Below are 19,123 nucleotides of genomic sequence, written 5' to 3'. Positions count from 1 at the left end.
TAAAGTGATAGAAGTGGCCTGTTAAAATAAACAAACTAAACTAAAAATCTTTACTTCTGTCTAATAAAAGAATGGGGCAAGCCCTTTTTCCCCATCTCATGAGCATGACATTTCCGATATGGAAAGTTTGCACGGTTGTCGTGGGTGTGGTACTATCGACCGCATAAATCAAAAATCAAAAAAACTTTGTTACAGTCTTCTTAGATATGTCTTTGCTTTTTTCACAAAGAGCTAATTACTAAAACTGAAATTTAACAGTTATTAAAAATCGGGTATCCGGTGTGTCCGTGTCTGCCGTGTGTTAGGTCCCCTATTTGTCCTGGTCCCTGGCATCGTCACAAGTAAAGTGGTTAATTTGCCTAGCTCTATAGCTGGCTAGATAGCTTGTTTTAGAATTAGAATTTACTTTTCAGTGCGTAAAGGTTATGCTACGATTGTAATGCTTAAAATAATATCCCATTGGTGATCGTAGTAAACGCTACGTTCGTTTAACGGGTGGGTCAAGTGGATTATATTTTTATAGCTTCCAACCCATGCCCCTTTAATTTGACATTTGCTAGCTATAATTAATCTAGCTGAAGCTAGAATCGCTCTTTAAGCAAAACCACCCTTGAACAGACAAGGTATATGTAAAATATTTGACATGAAATCCCTGGTATGACAAACCCCATTCAAGTGTAAATCAGCCAGAGTGCTGGTCATAAAACAGCTCTTTTAGCTAGCTGTAAACTGACGAAAGTAGTTTTAAGTTTGGTTTCTTAGAGCGATATTTAACCTAGCTATGAAATATAAATCTCATAGAAAAGCTTGCTATCTATGACGTGCTAACTATAGACAAAGTGTTCCTTCTCTATATCGTAGCTAGCTAGGAGGGTAGCTAGCTAGTAGCCTAGTCCTAGCCTAATTAAGTCTTTTCGTCAGCAATAACAACAAAACCACAATCAAATTATATCCAACTAAACTTCTTTTCCAATACTTAGCTAAATTAACTATCAAAAACAAAGTTAGCTAGCTTTTGATTTTATCCATTGGCAACTGATTTATTCACATTCACCACACTGTGACTGCTACCTTTTTTCCCCTCACACACCAGTTGCGCACACAGTAATTGTACAAATACAGTAAAATTCAACATCTACTGTACTAGTAGAAACGGGATTTGGTATTTATACCAATTCCGTAGAATTCACTATATGGTCACTTCTACCATATATGTACAATTTGCAGAGAGAATGTGTTGCACCCGTACCCTACAAAATGTTTATTTGATGTATCTAAACCATTTTTTTACATTGTTATAGCACCAAGAGGAAATCGTGGTGGTTATGGCGGTGGTTATCGCGGTGGATACCGAGGATCATACCGTGGTTTAAAATGACGTTTCATATTTTTCTCATTTTCATTAAAAATATATAATTTTGTCCGGTTTCTTACTTATTCTAGCGCTATAGGGTTGATGACTCAGCAATATATCGTACTTCGATTTTATTCATAAAATCCAAATTACATTGCGGCCGTAATTTACGTAATTTAGTAATTGGACCAGCGGGAACCCGTCCCCGCGCTAGCGGGTTAGTATTTCGTGCGTGGTTAACACAAGTCGCTTTTGACGCACGAACAGACAGACGACGGTTATTATTATAGAGACTAGTCGTTGCCCGTGGAAAAATCCACGGGTTCGCCCGTCCTTTATATTTACCCAACGCAACAAAGCGGATAAAAATACATCGCATTTGATATTCGTGTTTCCGTAACATCATTTTATAACTCAGAGGGGGGTCCGCGCAGAGACAGACAGACGACGGCTATTATTATAAAGATAGTCGTTGCCCGTGGAAAAATCCACGGGTTCGCCCGTCCTTTATATTTACCCGTCGCAACAAAGCGGATAAAAATATATCGCATTTGATATTCGTGTTTCCGTAACATCGTTTTCTAACTCAGCGGGGGGTCCGCGCAGAGACAGACAGACGACGGCTATTATTATAGAGATTACGTTGGTTATGGCTATTGACAGAAAAAATATATATTTGTTATGTAGAGAGGATGTCGGATAATGAGGGTTCATCCGTCGGGTCCATTTGGTTGGAGTACCCTGAATGTTGGACTTTTTATGTCGATAAAGGGGTGCTAATTATGTTGTACGTCGTGTGTCGGGACCACTTTGTTAGGGTTTCCGGCCAAACACCCAAAACCAGATCAGGGCACAAAATACGGCGTATGTTTGTAACAAAATGATTTTGAAACGGTTCAAACTAAATACAATGAAACTAAATTTAAATAATTGATAAATAATTGATAGGAAAAACGGCAAGCCTGTTGAAAAAGAGAAAGCAAAGCCACATGAATAAAACTCACCAGCTTGCCAGAATATTGTGCTGAATGCCCTGATAAAATTTGCTTGCTAAGACTAATTTGAAATGAGAATTTTAAATATTTAAATTTGAATTTGGATATAAGTAAAAAACGCTTGATGTTGATGCGACTCTCGCTATACCTCGGAGTTTGAGAGGAAGACTTTGTACATGTTGAACTAAAAATATATATTTATTACAAGAAATGATCGCATTGGGACATGACACATAATAAACTATACAACAATTAACAATACAATACAATGTGGCGCCGTATATTAGTGGTTATAGCTTTCGTACTCTGTGCGGGAGACCGGGGTTCGATTCCTCTTGACGACGGCGATTCAACATGGGCGAGTGAATGTTACCATAGCCCCGGGTTAACCCAAGCCATGTAAGGGAAATTGGGGAGATGGCACACTTTGTGGGCCGTTGGATGTTGCCGGGAGTTGTCTAGTAGAGCGTCGGCCCTACTAATTGGGTCTGCGTAGCTCAAAATGAGCATTAAATACTCTAGGACTCTCCATCTAAGCCATGGCCCCTCCTGGAAATAATAGACAGGGTATATCCCTCGATATTTGTGAGGCTAGCCATGTAAAGTATGCACATCTATCTATCTACATTGGGGAGAGTGATTACAAATGAACACAGTGATGGAGAACAGACAAAAAGAACCTGTGAGACATTGAACGAGAATGAAGACATAGGGGACAATGAACAAACATGGTGTAATATGTAACAAACATAAAAAACACAAGTTCTTCAAAATTTTACTTTTCAAATAATAACGCAACACACTTAGCCCGGTTCTAAATGAAGTCGTGGCCCTGCACTTTGTATGCGCATATCGGCCAACGTATATTTCCATATCCATTTTGTTAAACCGTCCTCTAAATTATATAGGGGGTTAACATACTTTTAACGTATTCCTTTAACGTTATTTCGTATCAAATCATCACAATCTATAAAGAATTTACAATTTTTAATAGAAAAATGAGAAAGGATAAGCTTTTTTAATTTTAGGTAGGATGTATTTTCAATAAATTCTTTTATTTCCTATAACAAACAACCCCCTGGAATTGCAACTGTTTGCCGAAATTTTTTTTAGCTATAAGGAGAAAAAGATGGGGAAGAAAAGTTTGGTTTTCTTAATAGCTTATAGCGACTAAATGAATTTGCTGATAATAAGACTGAACAAAACAAATATAAGAATGTTTAACAGATAATAGCTAATCTCTCTTAGGATAAGTCTGCTCTCCTCTCTTTTGTAAGAAATTAGATCTTCTCATTCAAAAATCTGACAAAGGGAATTCTGTTGATGTTATAAGAGAAAAATCTGCTTATGTTAATAAAATCAATAGCTTCTCAGTGACACTAGTAAGTTTCCCAGCATTAATGTTCTGCCTGGTAATGAGCTCAATTATATTTTTAGTCTTGAGCAAAAGGTTAAAGATGTATAATTAAGGGAACCCTAGGTAAAAAAATATATTGATCTTATATATATTACAGATATTCACATTTAAAGAATTTCAAGTTTAAATATGCTGCATAAATTTTGATGTCATATTCAAGTAATAGCAAATTTCAACATATTCTGTCATCAGTAATTTTGACCTGATAAGGGATGTGCATTCAAACTTTACCAATGCATAGATATCATAAAGGTGAATTAATTAACATTAATTATTTTTACCAAAATGACACTCGTTTGCTTGTCCTGTAGTATCTTCTATAGTCAATAATTCCACGTCCCAGGCCTCTTAAATTTTTTCCAATGACTCAATAAGGGATCATCTACAAATTTCGTATGACATTTTATACGAATATAGCTATACGAATTTAATTGTTTATAATTCATATAAAAATCGTATACAATTCGTATAGTGTTAATTAGTTATACAATTTTTAAAAAACCCTAGACAAATTTTATACGATTTTCATACAAATTTATACGATTTTCACACAAATTTTCATACGAATTGTGATACGAATTCTATTCTTACTATACGAATTTTCATACGAACTTTCATACGAATTATTAAGATTTTGCAATACGAATTGCAATACGATTTTTTAATTGAATGGTCATACAAATTTAATTTTCATTATAGTTTCTTCATAGAAATCTAACTTTTCGCTACGTAGCTACAGTACTGTGAAAAGGTTTGTTAATATCGTGTTCGTGATCTGTATGTATAACAAACATGCAAACATTCTATCGTGGCCACCACGCTAATATTATTATCTCCACGAAGGATCGTGTGTCACACGATTATTTTCGCGAGCTCCACGATTTTTATAGCCAGTATAATTTAATTTTTTTTTCTTTTCAAAAAAGTCTTTTTTTAAAGTCAATTTGTTTGTTTCAGGATTTATCAAGTTAAAAAAGCATATTCGTATTTTTTGCTTGATGTATATTTTTTCGTCATGGACGCGATCGTATTTTTACGAAATGTCATTTGTCTAGAAAAGTTAAATTTGTCTGCGCCAATAGAAATGCTTTTTTAGATTGAATTTTAAAGGTTTAAAAACGAAAAGCGGCCATAGAAATGTTTTTTTAGATCGCATTTTAAAAGTTTATAAACGAATAGCGGCGATAGAAGCAGGCCATTTCTTGAATAAAACTATGCCAGAGCTACAAAAAGCACCTGCTAAAAAAATTACGAGTGCTAAGGTGTGCGAAAAATCGCACTCGTAAGCAAACTTTACAAGTGCGATGTGAATATTTGCAAGTGTGATTCACCAATAACTATTTTTTGTTTACCTCAGTGTTATGTTATTAAGCTGTTATAGAAATGAATTTTGTAAAACTTATTAACCACAAGTGCAAGGTTGAAACGTTGGACAAGATGATATGTTGGCAGATTCGCTATATGTTTTTGGCATCAAATATATTTTTAAACATTTTTTATTTCTCTTTCCCCTTTTAAAAAGATTTTTTAAACTTTATTCAACATGTTTAAAAACGAATAGTGGCGATAGAAATGCTTTTTAAGATCGCATTTTAAAAGTTTATATACGAAAAGCGCCGATAGAAATGTTTTTTAAGATCGCATTTTAAAGTTTATAGACGAAAAGCGGCGATAGAAATATTTTTTTTACATCGCATTTTGATTCATGAACGATTAAAATCTATTATGTAGCTAGCTTTATGACAACGAATTAAAACAACAAGTGTTAATTTATTTTTTTGCCGTCAGTTTTTTATTTAATTGATAAACGGTCTTTGTTGTTTTACAATAGAAGTTATCTATCGTGGAAGCCACAATGTAATATTTAATTTTCGTTAGTGTATTCCACAAAACATGATCGTGAGGTCCACGATTGTTAAAAAAATACGCATCGCGGGCTATCGTGGTTCGTGCATAACATGAAATAAACACGAACTATGATGTTAACAAACCTTTTAACAGTACTGTAGTCTTAAAATAAACATTAACAATTTATAAACGTCGTTCTTATTACTTTAAATGATTAGAACTTACAAACAACTATCTCTAAACGCTGTTCATGCGAATTTCGAAGGATTGGTACTTATAAACAAAATTATTTAAACTTAAAATGTTAATAACTTATTTGGTAAAAACATTGTGCAATTTTTGTCGACATAGTATGCAAGACAACAATGTAATATGTTTATTTTAGCAATATATTTTGAAGTATTACTTCATCATCAGGCTATAAGTAAAAGTATATAAACAGTAAAATTGCTAAATAAAAAGTATTCACATCACATATCAACATCTACCTACATACACTATACACGAGTTAAAAGGTATTAAATGATTAAAACTCCCATGAGGGATAAGTCATAATTAAACTTTTATTACTAATTCACGGCTTTTAAACTCGTCCTTTGTGTTTATTTTAGGCTTTATGTCCCGAATGAAAAGTGCCTCCAGTGTCATTAAATGATATTCCGACTTGATCGATTTTGCCATTATTTCTGCATGATTGATTGATAGCTCCACATTACATGTCTTGAAATGACGTCCCACAGCAGTATATTTATGCTCTTTGATACATAGCTGGAAAACCTATGTGTTTTAAAAGGGATATCTTTGTCAGCCATTGTTTTAACATTTTCATCCAGTTTCTCACATGCTTCATCAAGGTCATCATAATTGTTAGAATATGACAAATTGAGTTTCTTGTAGCTACGAACCTTGATAGTCTTAGGTTTAATATTTGGCCTTTTAAATTTTCTGATCACATAAACTAAATTGTGATCACTAATGCCTAAATAATCCATGACACCAGTTTTAGAAATACAAGAACTGTTAGAAGCAATCAAGTCAATAAGAGTGCTACTATTTTCTGTAAAACGTGTTAGCACCGTAATAAGTTGTTTTTGGAAAAAAGTGGAGCATAATTCCTTTATTTTGGAGGTAAGAGCATTTTGAATGCATGTTACAGTTAAAATCTCCCAATATAAAAGCTTCTTTCTTTATTGGGAGCTTATTAAAACATTGTTTATAATGAGTATGTAGGTTTTCAGTATTCTGCAACACTACCTCCAGGTAGCCGGTAAACCCCACCTACGTAAATAGTTTTAGTTTTTTTCAGGCACACTTTCACCCATAGTAATTCAACATTTTTGGAGTGTAGGTAGCTATCCAAGTTTTCATTAACAAAAATTAAAACATCCCCACCTTGTCTATACCGATCATTCCTATAACAAACATAGCCATTAATTTTAACGTCATTGTCAGTGATGGTGTCATTGATTTTAGTTTTACAAATGAGGAATACATCAAGCTCTGTTTGATGTACCAGAAGTTTAACGTAGTCTAGTTTGAATGACAGACCATTAATGTTGAGATGGACAATTATTCAACCCTTCCTATTTCTAATTGCCTCAAAATCAAAGTTTTCATCAATAGTAATATTGATGTTGCCTGGGGTGTCCTCACCAAATAACTCCTCATTAGCAAAGGGCAAGTTGTTACAAGAAAGACAGGGACTGCAAACAAAATACAGTTTATTTTCTGGAGTCTATAAATTGTTGATATTTTTTATCAAAAATACACTTTTTTATGAGCCCATAATCCACATTTGTCACTTGAAAGTGCTTTGTGTGTTTTTTGTCACAGGTTTTTAGCATGAATAACAGTGATACCTAACAGGGCCTGGGTTAAGGCAAATGTCATTAATTTGAGAAAAGGTTGAAAAAGCTTGGCTTTTGATAAAGCTATTTATATAACTTCGAGAGTGAGCTGGTTTTCAAAACCTTCATTGCAGGCAGCCAGTGAAGAGATAGACGGTTTTGTATTGCTTAAAAATACAACGAACACAAAAGTCAATGCGGTTTCCTAAATTATTTTGAAATCGTGGAGAGATCATTTTAAGATTAAGTATATACTCTTTCAAAACTATATTTAAAGAATCTGAGGCTATCCCAAGTCCTCACAATGTTACAAAGAATGAGCATTAGGAATCCACAACACAGCAAAACTACCATATTAAATAGATAGCTGGATAATTAACTGACTGGAATAAAATCAATTTATTAACAAAGAATAAATTTAAAAACTGGCAAAAACAATTCAAAAAAATAAGATAGTAAAATATGTAATAAATCAAACTTGAGATATATACACAATTTTTCCAATTCTTGATGGGAAACATACTGAATATATGAAAAATTATTATTTTAACTTATGCAATATAATGTTTATAGATGTTGGTATATGAAGTGCGGCCATCCATTGATAAGGATTTTGATGATTTCTTTTCACTTGTCGTGGAAGATGAGGGCTGGATAGAAAAATATAACAAAGGTGATATTTTAGTTAAATCAAAATGGACAGAAGAATCAAGAATTAAAATGATAAAGGTAAGTAAATTTTTATATAAAAATCTTAGGGAAAATGTTTACATTCAAAAAACTTACATTTTTCACAGGTAAGTTCTCCAATCAATGTTAGTCTTGAGTGTCTCTATGATGTACTTCATGATCCAGAATACAGAAAAGTCTGGGATAAGGACATGACAGATTCCTATGATGTTTGTAAATTAAATGGGAACACAGTGATTGGTTGGTACGGAGGTAAGATGATTTTTTATAATTCAGATACATAACGTGTATAATTATATATTAATCACACATACAACTTACGTAACTTTATAATTTCATTTCTTTTTGGTTATATGGTAGCAAGACAGTTTGCTAATCATAACGTGATAATTGTTTCTGTCGTTACTGTACTACATTTTATGAGGTAAAAATGTTACTCCTTTAGCTAAGATGCCACCTCCATTAAAGTACAGAGATTGGAGTCTGTATCGTACGTGGCGAAAGGATGAAAGCGAGTTTATGATTTTCAATCATTCTGTTGACCACAAGGTAAGCTCTATAAAACTTTTGCTGAGTATGAAATATGTTTTGTTAAGTAGGCCTGCTCGCCTTGTCAAGATCTTTGCCTCACAACTCAGTATGTTTTTTGCATAAGATGACTCTAACATAATTAGTTGTTCTATGGACCGGACTGACCCTAATTTTCACCAAAACAAGAAAATAATGATATCAAGCAAAAAAGTTTTGAAGAAAAAAACTGAAAAAAAACCACACATTTTCCATCCAATCTCGTGAAAATATAATGAGCATAGTAGATAATCAATGATGTTATTTTTTGTTGGTTGAATGTCAATCTACAATTATACTGAACAAGGTGAAATAATAAAGTTAATTTAGGACCACCATTAGTAGGGCCACTTGTAGTTGATTCTTTGTTCATGGTGATTTGTTGAGATAAAACTAAAAGGCGCAATGCGCTAATTTTGTAATCACAACGTTAAACAGAAGTTTAAATTTTTATGTGATTTATAACAAAAATTAGCTACTCTCACAAAATAGCTCCATAATACAAGTAAAAAACAAGACAGATTATTATTGTCGTAACACCCTCCTTGGTTATGATTATTTATATGTTTAAAATTATGCTAGCTTAACTGTAGTACAGCAAGACTTTCAGTCCGTACTATTTAGGAAAAATAATAAAACAAAGTAGAATACGATTGTCGTAACATCCTCCTCTGTTTTATGAATTTTAAATAAATGATTTTAACGCTGCGAAAGACTTTAATAATTATCAAATAAACCATAGTCTGTAAAAAGAATTTGCACTTAAATTTCGAAACAGCGCAAGTATAACTTGCTGTATAACTTTCAAAACAATAAAAGTTTATTCTGTCATCATCATCATCATTATTTTTCGTCTTAACGTCCGTTTTCCATGCTAGCATGGGTTGGACTGAGTATATTAATGACCCTCTTCCAATCTGATCTAGACTGTGTTAGATCTAAACTCAACTTCCTCTGTATCAAGTCTGTCCTTATTACCTCCTGCCAAGTCTTTCTCGGTCTGCCTCTGGGCGTTGTACAACTTTCAAAACAGCACAAGAATAATTCTTGCTGTATAGCTTGCAAAACAACACAAGAAAAATTATTGTCGCATCATCATCATCATCATCATTCTCGGCTAACGTCCATTTTCCATGCTAGCATGGGTTGGACGGGGTTTATTAATGACCCTCTATCAATCTGATCTAGACTGTGTTACATCTAAATTCAACTTCCTCTGTATCAGGTCTGTCCTTATAACCTCCTGCCAAGTCTTTCTCGGTCTGCCCCTGAGCTTTGCCCCAGGAACTATCAAGTCTACACTTTCTTACCCAATTATCCTCCTCCATTCTTTCCAAGTGCCCCAACCAATTCAATCTTCTTATCTGGATAACATCTTTAATTCTACGGATACTTAGCCTGCTTCTTAGTTCATCTGAACTCTTTCTGTCTCTCAGACTGGCGTTACACATCCACCTAACCATTCTCATATCACTCCTTTCTAAACGGTCAAGATCTTCCTGCTTCACTGCCCATGTCTCACTACTGTACAACATAACACTTCTTACACAGGCCTCATACAACCTATCTTTTAACTCAATTGACAAGACTCTGCTAGTCAACAAAGGAAGTAACTCTCTGAACTTTTTCCAAGCAGAACCTATGCTGCAAGTAACACTTCTTCCAACACCCCCGTCACTGCCCAACATATCACCTAAGTAACAGAAGTTCTCAACTATCTCTAACGAGACACTGTTGTACATCATTGAAGCTGGAAATACTTTATTCTCTATAATCTCACCCTTGCAACGCTTGCATACAAACTGAATGTCAACTCTTAACCTTTCACCAATACTACTGCACTTCTTATGTACCCAATGCTTGCAAGTCTGACAAAAAATTGAGTTACTACCAACCCCTTTCCTGCAAACTCCACAAGGCCACTTTCCAACTACAAGGTCACACTTGGCTGCAATGCTACTAATCATGACTTTAGACTTTGCTGTGTTCACCCTTAGCCCTTTCTCTTCCACTTCTCAAACTCCCATGGACAACCTGAACTCCATCAACAGCACTTCTAAGACTAGAACAAACAACAAAGGACTAAGTACAGAACCCTGATGTACACCAACATTTACACTAAATTCATCACTAAGTGAATCGTTAATCCTGACACGACTTCTAGCATTGCTGTACATAGACTGTACCATCGTAACTAGCCACTCATCCACACCTAATTTTCTCATAGCCCACCAAATAACTTTACTTAGCACTCTATCAAAAGCTTTCTCTAAATCTACAAAGGCAAAATAGAGATTCTTTTTCTTTCCTAAATACTTTTCCTGAACATATCTGAGTAAAAATATTGCATCTGTGATTTTTTGCATCTTATCTACATCAATTCTTTCTCTAAGTAACTTATCAATCACTTTTTCAATAACTTTCATCGCATAACTTTAATAATAAGTTTTTGAACATGCAAGTATTTTTATTAAAAACTAGTACATTTTTGTTAGTGAGACAATTATTATTATTTTTCCTTCACAACTAAAAAATATAAATTTTATCATTTTGACCCATAATGGCGGAAATTTGACCATGGTCCAAAAAAGGGCAGTAATTTTTTTTGATCCCTTGGACCAATATCTGGTCAAGTCAAGATTCAAAACCTCTCTACAACTAACTTTATACGATACTGATCTGAGCTCGTAGAGTATAAAGCTCAAACTAATTCAATTAGGAGACAACTCCTGAAAAAAACTTTATTTGGAGAAACTTTCGCGAGAGAAACTTTGGCCTTTTTCGCGAAACTTTGTCTCGCGAAACTTTCAAAAATGGCCATTCGCGAAAGTTTATTCAGTACAAACTTTCTAAGTTGTTGATTCGCAAAAGTTTATCCACTAAAATTTAAAAGAAATTTGCTGGTTTTAAAAGTTATTTCTTGACTCGCCCTCACTTGGCTCGCCCTCCCGATAAAAAAAGAGACAACTGGCGCTGGGAACGAGATTGGAATAAACTTAGAAATAAACAAAAGCGATGATGTTTCAAATGTATATGTATGGCTTATAACCGAGTTACTGGCAAAAAGGCGATGATGACGATGCGTGGGAGCCAGAAGAAGACGATCCTAGAAATGTGTTTGATCTGTTTTGTGATTTTGACGATGAAGCCAGTTTGTAAATAGAAGTTTTTACATATCATTAGAAAGAAAATTACATCGTTAAAAAACACTTTTCTATCATAAGAAATATAGGCCACTTTTTTATAAGGACATAAAAAATCACGAATCGCGAAAGTTTATCTCGCCAAAACTTTCCAATTTCAGATTTCACGAAAATTTATCTCGCGGTATTTTTTAATTTGTAGATTCGCGAAAATTTATCCAAAAAATTTCGCGAGTTTTTGGTTTCGCGAAAGTTTCTCCGAGTAAAGTATTAATAAATCTAGCTAAACTAATAATTATATTAGTTATAATAGCAATTAGCTAGGTATAATATATATACACACACACAAGGCTAATTAATATATAGGCGCGAGCTGGGTGTGTACATAAGTTGAAATGTGTGGTAAAATTTTACGAAATCGAGCTCTTATTATAAACTCTATTTTTTGTCTTTTGCAGTTGATACCTGTTCGAAAAAATTATGTACGATCTGTGTCTTATTTGACTGGTTATTTTGGCGAGAAGTTGACAGCTAACAGGTGCAAGTTAACGTTCATAACTCAGACAGACCCTAAAGGTAAAATTTATCCTTTTCGCTTTTATTACAATAATTATTATTATAGTAATATATTTTCTTGTAAATTACTTTAAGGTAAATTACCAAAATGGTTCATCAACTTGTTATCAACGAGTATGTCACCAAGGGTAAGTCAAATTCGTCATGAAAAACGTAGCTTTACTGTAACCTTATTTATTTTATTCGCGCATATAGTCGCATAAAATCGGCGCGCAGAAGAATGGGCGAAATAGGAAAATTTCGTCGAATTTAATCCGTGTCTACTGGGTATGAACCCGCGATACGAAAATCACGCCAAAATTTGTAAATAAACTTTCGCGATGATAAACTTTCGCGGGTTGCCAATTTAATAAAAGTCGAAACTTAATGCGAAATTGTTTGACAACACATTGATCAAAAGTATAACCATGAAGGTCGAAATAAATTTATATTTCTACCGCCATGGTATAACACATGCGTTGCATTAAAAGAAATTATTAAAGAAAATTCTTATTCGTTCATTAATCTTTTCTAAAAACAATAAATCAACCGAGTGTTATCAATCTTTATTACATCAGAGGAGCCTACACCTCTGCATCCACTTTTTCTTTAACGAGGTATAAAATCTTGATAAGGGAATTTTACGTGTAATATTTTTAGATTCTTTATTAAATCATGCAGTTCTTGAGCCAAGGAAAACAAAAACGATGACATTGCATATTTTAGGTTTTCAATAATCATCGAAAAATGATACTGTATGCGAATGTTTAATGTGGCTAATCGTCTTCAAAACTTTTCTTGCATATTTTCATACAGTAGACTCTCGATATAACGAACCCCCAAGGGGAATGGAAAATAGTTCGTTATATCGAGGGAAATTGGAATTTTCCCCAATTTTATCAAAATCGCTTAAATTTTTGTCCATCAAAAGAACTGGGATGAAAAACACTTTTTATTTATATTTCGCTATAGAACACGGTCAAATATATGTAGAATTAAATAAGGTTAAATCACACGAAATTCGAATAAAATATGTTCGTTTTTGTTTACAAAAAGCAATGCAAAGACTTCTATCATCAAATCATTTGGTTGGTTGTTGTGTAGACACGTGTTTCATTTTTCCAAAAATGGCTCTAAATTTGATTTACCAAACTGTTTTGCAGGAAGAATTGCCTATTATTGTGACAGTCGAAATGTCACTTAAGACAAATATAAAAGGACATCATGTTGATAATGACATATGATCTCCAAAATTGGGTGAAAACTTGTAAGTCCAATGCAAGCCTCAAAATCCAATTTTTGCGTTTTGTTTACACTTAATGGGTCGAATCACTCAATTTGGATGATATTGCATTGCGTTTTCTTTTTTCTGTACGTAAAGTGCTATCTACGTGGTGTAAAAATATCGAAAACGTTGCGTTTGTTTTGGTTTTATTTGTCGTATTTTTGTACCATTTGATACTTTGAGTTCGTTATATAGAGGTTTTATTGGTTCAGGGGACGGAAAATTTGGTTTGTTAAATCGGGAGTTCGTTATATAGCGGGAATTTATAAGAGTTTCCTAAGGCAGAATCCAAGGGGAATGAACTTTGGTTCGTTAAATCGAGCTGTTTGTTATATCGGGGGTTCGTTATATCGAGGGTCTACTGTATGTACATAAATTGAAAAACAAGAAGTAACAAAAAAAATTTAAAGGAGAGGCGAACTGCGATGCGGTACGAGTGCAGAATAAAACTTCATGATGAGTTTTGATTTTAATTGCCGGACCGACCGGCCTGTTCGTCTACTCTATAAAAAAATTCCCATTATAAATCCATTTTGTTCACATATCTGTGAGTGCTGAATTATTTATTTTTTAAAATTTGGCAAACGGGTGGCTAAATTAAAAAGCAATAGAATAAATTTCTCTTTATTGATAGTCACGGGTCACTATATACTATACACAAAATAATTAAACATGAACAAGTCGAAGATGAAAATAGCAAAAATGTTGAACAACATGTGACATATTTTTATTATTTTATACTACTGAACTTACTAAACAAATTTGCAAGTGAAGATAATAAAAGTAAAGACTCGTAAAAAAAGATGAAGCCACCATATTATGCGTTCCATTTGTTGTGAATGTTTTCGGTCTGTATATTTATTCCACTTTGGCGCCATCTCATCATAACAAACTTTATCGTTTGGATCTGGCAGTATGTTGTGGAAAATGAACTCAAAACATGAAAAAATATTGTTGATGGTCTTGACAGATTTTAATATAAGTTCAATTTATTCTTTTTGTAAACCATGCGGAGCTCTTTTCATGAGGATCTAGTCCCCAGGACTTTGACGCTCTGTGGAGCTGTCGTCGTCTAAAATGTTTTCAGATTGTTTAAAGATTTATCTTTACGTAATTCCGCCTAGAAGTTCATATACCTTATCGAGGAAAAACACGGGGGAAAATTTCGTCGGGGAAGTAGTAAGTCACTTTTGCAAAATAAGTCACTTTCCCCGACTAATTTTTCGAATAAGTCATTTTTCCCGTCTAATTTTTGATCTTCCTGTAGATAACCTCACAAGAGAATTTGAATCAATTTTTCTTATTTATCTATGTATATTTTTATACAAAAACAACTACGAGTAAGTAAAAAAATTTAGTCCCAAACAGTTATGTGGTGTTTTGTACGAATTGTAAAGTCTCTTTTTTCATTTAGTCTCTTTTCCCCGACTTTTTTTCGGTAAATTTCCCACTGGAAGATTGCCCTCCGGAGAATTACCCCCCCCCCCCTCCAAAAATAGGAGATGTGGCTATTGTTCGTGTTTCGATACTTCAACATCTTGGACATCCTGCTCCACCTCGACGAAGACGATATCTTGACAATAACGCCAGAATTTTGCATATCATAGATGACTACCCCAATCGTCTCATGGAACACCTACGCAGTATTGCCCATAACTTGACTTTCTAAAACTTTGTACATTGTATTTAGTTTAGCATTTATACTAATTTTTAAATACGTTTGTTACACATTTACTTTGTATCATTTTTGAGCGAATTTGTCTCTTTTTATTAAAATATTTTTATAGCAGCAAAAGGCTGGGAATGGCTAAAAAATATAAGAGCAGAATAAGAACAATTCCAGGCTGAACAAGTAACAAAAATTATCTGAGTCAGTCATTTTATTGGAGGGCAATCTTCCAGAGGCAGTTCTCCGGGGGGTAATTCTTCGGGGGGCAATCTTCCAGGTGGCAATTTACTGGGGGGCAATTCACCTAGTGCCAAATAAGTAGGTTTTGGGTGTAGTTGTTTAACATTTGCTAATTTGATCTTTAACATTTTCTTTTTACATTATATTATCTTGTGCGTATTGGCCCGTGACCACCACAATAAGGAGAAATATAACGATGTAAACAAAACATTATTTTTAACAAAATGTTTTATATTTTCGGGCTAGCGTGTTCTGCAAAGTTTTAGGTGAAAATTTACCGTTTTGTGAAATTATCAAAACATTCTTAGTCTTTATTTCTAAACTTTTTTGTTATGATGGCTGTAACATGTAAATTGATTTTTATGGAGCAGACCAAGTCTGGTCTTTAAAATCAACACTGTCATCATGAACTTTTATTAAGCAGCCGTGCCGTGCGCAGTTCCCCTCTCCTTTAACAACAATAGCAGTTTTTGGATGTTTGTTTGTGTCAATTTTAGATTATGAAAAAACTCCACAAAACAGCATTAAAGTACGAAAAATGGAAGAACGAACACAATCCTGAAAAGAAACCATGGCTCACTGACGGCGATAATAACCTGCCGTTATTAAATATGCATGACGTCATCAATCATGATCCGGACGAAGCCAATACTAGCGACGAGATTGACGAGACGTTTATTTCACCGGACTCAAATATTTCTGATGGTAGCGATTATGATGTTATATAGTATTCAGTTAATTTCTAGTAAATATTAAAGATTTTATCACTGTGCTGGTCACGTAGTCTACTTTTTATTTGTTGTAGCTAAAACAGAAAACAAACCGTTTTTCCAATAAATTAAATTTAAGTATGTGCTCTATTGCAGGTGACATTACATCATACAAAACATATAAAGAATATGCGTAAATGTTGTGGGTTTGATTTTTTTTTATCCTGTAGGTGAATAATGTATTCCATTGACAAGAAAAATACAAAAATCTGTTGACTTTCCCTCTTTCAAACACCCCTTCTAAAATGGAAGTTTATTTGAAGCATTACGGTATTGGAAAGACGAGCCTGGGACCAAATTGGGTAAGTTAACCTGGCTTCCCGAATCTGCTTATAAAAACCTCAATATCTCTGACTGTTTGTCAAATATACATGATCCGATACATTTTTTTATCAGCATTTTAAGCTCTACTCTTTTGTGCTTAATTGTAGGGGGGAGGTCAAATAAGCAGGGGGGTGGGTACTCCGGGAAAATTTTCTTAAAGTAGGGAGGTCATAATATAATGACTTGAGGGGTATTACGAAATTTTCTGTCATTTTTTTTTTTTTTTTTGGGGGGGGGGGGTGAAAATAAAATAGGAGGGGAGGGGATAAAATGACTAATTATAAATAAACTAAAATAAAGATCAATGCTTTTGACATGTTTAAGGAATAAACTGTGCTGACATTTTGTTGATATTTGTTATTTTTAACCTGTAAATAGTATTTGTTCTTGAGATTTGTTTCAAAAGAGAGTTGTGTTTTGATTATAAGAAAAGATGCTGCTTTGTGATATCCAAAAAAACTTATTATGGGGGCTGATAATAAAATGAGGAGGTGGGTCTCATTCACAAATCTCAATAAAATAGGGGAGTCATTATAAAATGATTTTAGGGCGAAAAATTCGAAAAAGTGCAATTTGACCCCCCTACAATTAAGCACAAAATAGTATATAAAAGAGGAAACGGGTATACCTTATATGTTCATCAAAAAGACACGATTCTATACATTATTTTGATCAGGGTTAAAAGCTCTTTCAACAGAGTCAACAAACGTTGCCAATTATTGTTATTTGTTTATGCACTGCTGACGTCAGCAAAACACCTTAAAACAACCTATTTTCTTCATTGTTCTTCTGCCTAACTGGATTTTTCCATGTGTTTTATCGACTAGAATAATAATACGAAGACTGTCTGTCTATAATAGGCAAAGTAGATGTGCTTATTTTCCTGTTAATGTAGCCGAGAAAGATATGTCGTATTTGTAAATTTTCCAGACGTCACGGCACGACGATAGCTTAATTTAAATCAAAGAAGCCATTGTAATGCTCATAAAACTGTGAGGCCAAATAACTTGGAAACCAGGTGGTAAAATCAGTTATTTTTCAACGCGCTGGTGAACTAGGGACAACCTGGGACCAAATTAGACTGTTTTGGAATGGACGGTTGATGACGTCATTAAAAACCTTTAAGCCACTATCTCTGTAATCGTTCGTGAAAAGCACATGATCCTATACATTTCTTTCTTTGCTAACGTCGGCAAAATATTCCAACCCTTATAATTCTTTACACGTTTGTCAAAAGCACACGATCCTATACATTATTTGTAGCAACAACCTTTCTGAAAAAAAGGTTTTGTATATCGACGCGGATCATTGCTTTCTTCTTCGAATTTTAAATAAAGGTTAGATTTGCATTTTCGGTGACTATGTATCTTTGCGCACTTACGGAAACATTTTTGTTTGTTGTGTGTAAATGGTATGCAAATCAACTTCTTTCCCGGTCTTTTTTGTCCCCAAAATGTATTTTGAACATTGTGCGTAAATTCGAGACATTGCAGTTATGCAGTTTATGGGGACAAACTATATTACAAGATTAACAAAAGCAAAAAGGTTATTTGAAGACGTAACGCAGTTCATACTTGAAGTTAAAAATAAAGAACACCTTACGTCGTTTTACTTATTCTTCCTTCTTATCTATTGTTTTCGAGTGAGTAGCGTTAAAGAAACTGCATCCTTGTCCCCAGGGTTTGTTGTCAAAGGGCTGCTACAACATCATTTCTTATTACTCTGAGGCGTTTTAAATTCTGATAAGCGGTTCTCGTCAACGCGTCTTAAAATTCTTTAATTATATTTATTATTTCTTATTTAATTCCCCAAGATGTACAAATAATGTCCCTAATTTCTGTTTTTGTAACTTGTCCTGATCTTTACACCAATGCGACACCCTGCTACGAATTTATGAAATCAGACAAACATGCACAACATCATTTGGAACACAACTTTTTCCTGCCATGACATCTCAGCCTGTTACACTTGAAGCTGCACCGAAATTACAAGGATAAATAGAGTGAGACAACGGCCAGTGGAAAATAACCAGGTGGATTTGTTGATTGATCTTCTAGACACCAAGGTACCACCATTATCATCCAAAACAAAAATAGAAGATTCGCTATCGTCATGACTCGGATCAAAATACCTTGGTTTGACGGATCACTTCAACATTACGTCGATTTCATCGCCAATTTCAAAAATCTGGTTAACAGTCAAGAGTACTTGTCGACAATGGCGCTGTTTTTTAATTGGTAACCTTTTGAGGGAAATTTCAAATTTTAAATATGGACGTTCTTCTTAAAAGATTGGTTTTTACTAACATGTCCAGAAAGTTTCAGGCCATTGTGAGTTCTCAAACTATTAAAGGTTGACATTCAATCTACTTATCTTGACAGGTCTTTTCTATATTACCTTTAGAGAGAAACATGTGTTT

General features: G+C 34.0%; 1 protein-coding gene across 1 annotated transcript; it reads left to right on the top strand.

Moving 5' to 3' along the window:
• Positions 1–5,439: 5,439 nt before the first annotated feature.
• On the top strand, positions 5,440–16,596 carry LOC130654463 (START domain-containing protein 10-like). The gene is made up of 7 exons (XM_057457048.1): positions 5,440–6,742; positions 8,035–8,190; positions 8,259–8,403; positions 8,597–8,700; positions 12,320–12,437; positions 12,513–12,565; positions 16,108–16,596. Exons 1-7 carry the CDS (start codon positions 6,605–6,607, stop codon positions 16,336–16,338), a joined length of 945 nt encoding a protein of 314 aa, XP_057313031.1. The 5' UTR covers positions 5,440–6,604; the 3' UTR covers positions 16,339–16,596.
• Positions 16,597–19,123: the final 2,527 nt, after the last annotated feature.

This window comes from Hydractinia symbiolongicarpus, chromosome 8 (genome assembly GCF_029227915.1).
Source record: "Hydractinia symbiolongicarpus strain clone_291-10 chromosome 8, HSymV2.1, whole genome shotgun sequence".
NCBI lineage: Eukaryota > Metazoa > Cnidaria > Hydrozoa > Anthoathecata > Hydractiniidae > Hydractinia > Hydractinia symbiolongicarpus.
This window is presented reverse-complemented; position numbering and strand designations above follow the sequence as displayed.

What these genes read in the sequence shown, in the direction of transcription:
- LOC130654463 (XM_057457048.1), top strand. Translation starts at nt 6,605, where the DNA reads ATGACACCAGTTTTAGAAATACAAGAACTGTTAGAAGCAATCAAGTCA. An exon ending in AGTGATTGGTTGGTACGGAG is followed by an intron (nt 8,404 to 8,596) that starts GTAAGATGATTT and finishes TTACTCCTTTAG; the next exon opens with CTAAGATGCCACCTCCATTA. An exon ending in CAACGAGTATGTCACCAAGG is followed by an intron (nt 12,566 to 16,107) that starts GTAAGTCAAATT and finishes TGTCAATTTTAG; the next exon opens with ATTATGAAAAAACTCCACAA.